Source organism: Nestor notabilis, unplaced genomic scaffold (assembly GCF_000696875.1).
Source record: "Nestor notabilis isolate BGI_N333 unplaced genomic scaffold, ASM69687v1 scaffold13584, whole genome shotgun sequence".
NCBI lineage: Eukaryota > Metazoa > Chordata > Aves > Psittaciformes > Psittacidae > Nestor > Nestor notabilis.
This window is the reverse complement of record NW_009926113.1, coordinates 623-5,955: the sequence shown is the minus strand read 5'-3', so window position 1 is coordinate 5,955 and position 5,333 is coordinate 623. Positions and strand designations below refer to the sequence as shown.

Below are 5,333 nucleotides of genomic sequence, written 5' to 3'. Positions count from 1 at the left end.
TTGCTGCCAGATAGGAATATCTGATTAGCATCCCTTATCCATTTATATGTGTCTAATAGGTGGACAATGACCCGTCTTTCTATAAAAACTTGAAGATTGGAGTATTAATAGCAGTTGGAACCTTTGTAAAGGAAGTACATCATTACTTGCCCCATGAATATTTGGGGTAGAATTCATAGATATTTGCAGGAATTTTCAGGTAGGAGTCTGTATTGTAGTTTTATTATGGCTTTAAAGTAATCCAGGATAGTACTGCTGTCCAAATGGTGGTCTTGCTGTTCCCCTGACCTTCACAGGATCACAGAATGGTTGAGGTGGGAAGAGATCACTGGGGGTCTCTTCATGGTCAAACATCAAATATCTTCAGGGTCAAACATCCCTGCTCAGCAGGGTCACCTAGAGCACTCTGCTCCTGATTGTGTCCAGGAGGCTCTTGAATATCTCCAAAAAAGAGACTCAGCAGCCTCTCTGGGCAACTTCCTTTGTAGTTATTCTTGTGATTTGATACATGGATAGGCTGTGGTTGGTTTGTGAATCTGACTGGAAGGTAAGCCCACAGAAAACCAGTGTATTTATTCTTAGATTGCTGAGCTCATTAGATTCACACTGTGGTTGAATGATTCTCTAGTCTTGGCATAGGGAAAGGGATGTGGCTGCACAGTGGAGGCTAAAGGAAGAGTGGCAGTCATCTGCTTTGGTTGCTATTTGCAATACAGTCAGAGTGAGAGTTACATTCCTCCAGAGCATTACTCAGAGTGCTTGTTTCTCCACTGACTCTGGAAAGCCTGGGAAGAGTTGTATGTGGGTACTGGCTGTGATTCACAAAGGGTCAGTAAAGTTTTCAGTTGTACTTCCACTGCAACATACATATTTTTTCTTTCCACATTTACGTAAGAAACCACCTCACTTCTGACAGATTCATCCTTAAAAAAAAATAAAATAAAAGTCTTAATTTCAATTTAGAATACAAGCAGGAGAAGAGTATCCATTCTGTACCTAACTAAACCATGTGTGGATGCTACAGTTTGGATTTTGCATCTTGATATTTTGTTTTTCCCTCATGTAAAATCAATTAGTTTTCAGAAAAGCTTCCCTGGAACACTCTTCTGATTTTTGAAGTGTTCAGAATGGGTGGTTTTTCATCAAGCTAGTCTAGGAAAGTCTTTCACTCAGAAATTAATATTTGAATACTTTAATTCTCAATGTAATCACTTCATTTCATGCTATAGTTTGCATTTAAAAATGAAGCTATTAGTATTTTGTGACAGAATTAACATTTTTATTATATCAAATCAATTATTCTTATATAGGTAATGATAAAAATATAACTTTTAATCTTTAGTTTATCTGCATGCTGCAGTGAAATGCTTCTCATCTGCAGCATGCTAGAGAATACACATTAGACACAGCAAAAAGATTTCTAGCCTGCAAAACATTATTCTTGCATTCTAATTATTTTGTGTCTAATATTGTGTTAAATTAGAACCTGCTGCAGTAAATGAGCAATTTTTGTCCATCTTATTTGTTAGTGAGACTAGGATTTTTATCCTCAGGAGGTCTTCAAGGAGAGGATTGGTTATGCACACATATATGAAGTGCTGAAATCGCTGGGTCAGCCCTCACGGGAGTTGCTGGAAGAACTCATGAATATGGTGAGATGTGCATTTTGAATACTAAAATGCTTGCATCTTTTCAACAGTGCTTCTAGCCCTATTTTATTGTATTTCACATCTGCTGTTTTTCAGGCTGTTGAAGGTGACCACATGGCTGTTGGGATACTAGGCATAAGTAATGTCCAGCCCTTACTGCTGCTTATCCAGTGGCTTCCAGAATTAGAATCACATGACCTGCAGATTTTCATCTCAAATTGGTTGAGGCGAATCTGTTGTATCAACAGACAGAGTCGTGCCACGTGTGTCAATGCGAACATGGTCATCCGTATCATTGAGACACTGAAGTCCCACTCTGCGCTGCACTGTACTTGTGCAGAGAACCTGATTGCCCTTCTGGGCTCTTTGGGGAGCCAGTCAATGGGCTCAGAAGAACTGCTTCAACTAATACGGCTCCTGAGGACTGAGGAACCAAAACGAGCTCACCCTTATGTTGTTCCAGTGATGCGAGCCATGCTGGCCATGGCCAGGAAGCAGGGCATGGCTAGTGCTTTGCAGTATTTCAACTTGTACCACAGCATGGCTGGAATTGCAGTTCCATCAATTCATAAGTGGCCAGGCTCTGCATTTTCTTTCAACGCCTGGCTCTGCCTTGACCAGGACCGGGTGGACCCTAGCACAACTAGCAAAAGTGGCAAGAGGAAGCAACTATATAGGTATACTTACTGTAACTAATTCAACAGCACAAGTCTACGTTATCTGTTTCCTGTGCACATGGTACCCCTATGACATGGGGTACTTCCGCTTATCTTCACGGAATGCAATATATAGTGCTTAGTTTGTGAAAGGGAGCAGATTCACCTGTCAGCAGGGCTAGGGTATGTTACAGAAGCAAGTTTTGTTAAAGTTCATAGCTTAAACAAACCAAGATAAAAAACCACCTCAGAACAACCTTTCCACTGTTTCCTATAAAAGTGATTTTCCATGAGAGCACAATAAAAAGGGCACATTTCAAATAGTTAACGTTGGACCAGCGACAAGTGGATAAGTTGGTTCTCTCCTCAGTGAATGTACTGTTAAGTGATTTCCAGTAGTTATGATGAAGTAAGTCCTTGATTGTGTGTTTTGTTGTCTTTTTCTGTAGCTTTTTTACAGGAAGTGGTATGGGTTTTGAAGCATTTATTACATACTCTGGGGTATTGGTGGTTGCAGTTTGCACGAAGAGGGAATATGCAACAGTGATGCTGCCTGACCATTGTTTTTTTGACTCTCTCTGGGTAAGATCTGATGCTGAAAAACACTTTGATTAGGATAGTACTGTTAGCTCAGGAGTCAAATTTCAGTTTTTTGGTTGTTTTACAAATGGTTTATTATATTATATTTAAATAATTCATGACATAAGAACTGGTCTGATCTCAAATAATGCAAGCAATTCCTGTGTAGATTAGTGGTTGACTGAGCTAAATTATGCCTGTGTTATTAGGCATTTGTTACTGCACAATGCTGTAACCAGCTTATATTTGAGATTTTTTTTTTAAACATGCAGATTTTTGTATATTAAATTATAACAAGCATAGGTGGCTGTGGTGCTATGTGAATGAATTAAGTGTGCTGCTGTGTTTCTGCCTTACCTTTTGCTATACACGTACTTAAGGACTGATGTGCATTATCATGATGTGCATTATCATGTTTAAAACAGCTTATCCTCTTATTGTTGTTTAGGATTTATTTTAAGTGGTTTCCTCACCAGATTAGTAGAGGTGAAGTTAAATATTTATGTACTGTCATTTCACTGCTTTTCAATAATGACCCAGTTATTTTATATGCTTAACTAGCACAACATAACTATTGTTCACATGCCTGGAAAGAGGCCCTTTGGTCAGAGCCTTGTGTACATCTATGTCAATGGACAGCAGAAGGTCTCTGCCCCACTTCGATTCCCTGCCATGAATGAAGTAAGTTCACCTTCTGAATCATACCCCTGTTGTGCTGTGCTCTCATAGAACGATGAGAACAGAGTTGCCTTTTTTAATTTGGAAATTGTATAGGAGTTTAAGATAGCTTAGCCTACTGCTGATAAGCTTCTGTTCAACTTTGGACAGTGTCCAGAGTATCAATTTGGAATGTAACCATTAATTAATTAATGCTTGTTTAGTCATCTCAGTTTAAAAACAAAACGAAAACCCCAACCAGATTACCTTGATAAGATTGTGAGGTTTTCCTGAAAATAATCATCTGATCATACTGACATAATTTCAGTAAATAATAATAAATCACAGCTCTGCTAGTAGGATTGATGTGACAGTCCTCAATGAGGAATATTACCTGTTGTTTTCAGTAGTAACTTCTTTTACTTGTATTTTCTGGATGTTCCCATAATATGCTAATCTCTCATCTGCTATGTTAGCTGGATAAACAGTTTACATAGAGTTAATCTAGCTGTTTTGAATGTGTACACATTTAGCCTAAAATACTCACACTAGCCATCAAATAAGTATATGTCATGTTTAGTTTACTTTGTAAGTTTTGTCCATTCCAACAAATCCATTTTAAACTGGGCTACAGCACTGAGCGTTCTTCCCTCTTTTCAAAGTCCTGATTTTTTATTTGTTAAATATGTTGATCAAACACTTAAACTGGCCACAGTCCATTTAAATGCTTAAAAATGAGAGTAAATGTAATTTCCATTGCAGGATAAAACTCCAGATTATGGCTCATCTGTAGAATAAGCACTATAAACAAAGCAGCTAAAAGCAGGGCAAGTAAGCTGCTCATGAGAGCATCTATTTGAGTGGAATAGCGGATAGGAGAAATAGAAGTAGTAGATATGCTGGACTAGTATTTTGGAATATAATCCAGAAGAGGAGCGTTTACCAGGGTATATGGAGCACCATAATTCTTGGCTTTGTTGCCACCAGGGGTTGGCCAGAGGTTACACATCAATTGAGGTGACCAAATTGCTCTTAATTGGAGAAAAGGCACTCTCTGCTATTGTGCCAAGCATATACTCTTTTTTTGTCCTACTCTGCTGGATTGCTTCTTTTCCAGGGCTTGCCAGAACTTGTTGCTCTTAGTTTATTTACTTGAGGCTTGCTAAAGATAGTCTTCAGATATATTTTGTAAACTGTGAAAAGAAGGAGGTTGGATTTACAGAATGTTTTGTTTTCTTCCATGTATGACTCTCCAGTCTTTTACTTCTTGCTGCATTGGTTCAGCTGGTCAAAGAACAACAACTCCTCCTCCATCTCAGATACCAGATCCGCCTTTTTCCTCCCCCATTATGCCCCCTCGGACATCACTTGGGGGCATTCTCTCTACGGGAAGTTGGGGTGGGATGCTTGGAAAACCAGAGCTCATCACCAAGATGATCTCAGCAGGGACTCAGGACAGTGAATGGGGATGTCCAACATCTTTGGAGGGCCAACTTGGGTCGGTTATCATCTTTCATGAAGCACTGCAACCTCCTCAGGTGAAAGCATTATATTTAGCAGGTAAGTGGTAATTTTATTGGGTTTAATGGAATAACAGTATGAGTTATGGACAAGATCCCACTGAGCTTTGCTCTACACAGGTGCAAAATGAAGTTATAACCCAGAAGAACTGCACGCTGACCTGAGAGGGCCTTAAAACAAATAAGCTTAAAATGGAATTATAAGTACTTTATGAAGTTTTATTTACAGTGTTGTATTTGCATAAGCTCATCTGTCATATGTACAGACCTGC

General features: G+C 39.0%; 1 protein-coding gene across 1 annotated transcript in view; it reads left to right on the top strand.

Annotated features, from left to right (window-relative positions):
• Positions 1-5,101, top strand: part of LOC104404857 (neurobeachin-like protein 1) — a gene marked incomplete at both ends in the record, with an annotated part of 25,552 nt that extends 20,451 nt beyond the window's left edge. The window contains 5 exons of the mRNA XM_010013387.1: positions 1,554-1,652; positions 1,746-2,326; positions 2,755-2,887; positions 3,446-3,565; positions 4,798-5,101. Coding sequence (XP_010011689.1) covers positions 1,554-1,652; positions 1,746-2,326; positions 2,755-2,887; positions 3,446-3,565; positions 4,798-5,101 — 1,237 coding nt within the window. The remainder of the gene's footprint in view (positions 1-1,553; positions 1,653-1,745; positions 2,327-2,754; positions 2,888-3,445; positions 3,566-4,797) is intronic.
• Between the last annotated feature and the right edge of the window lie 232 nt (positions 5,102-5,333).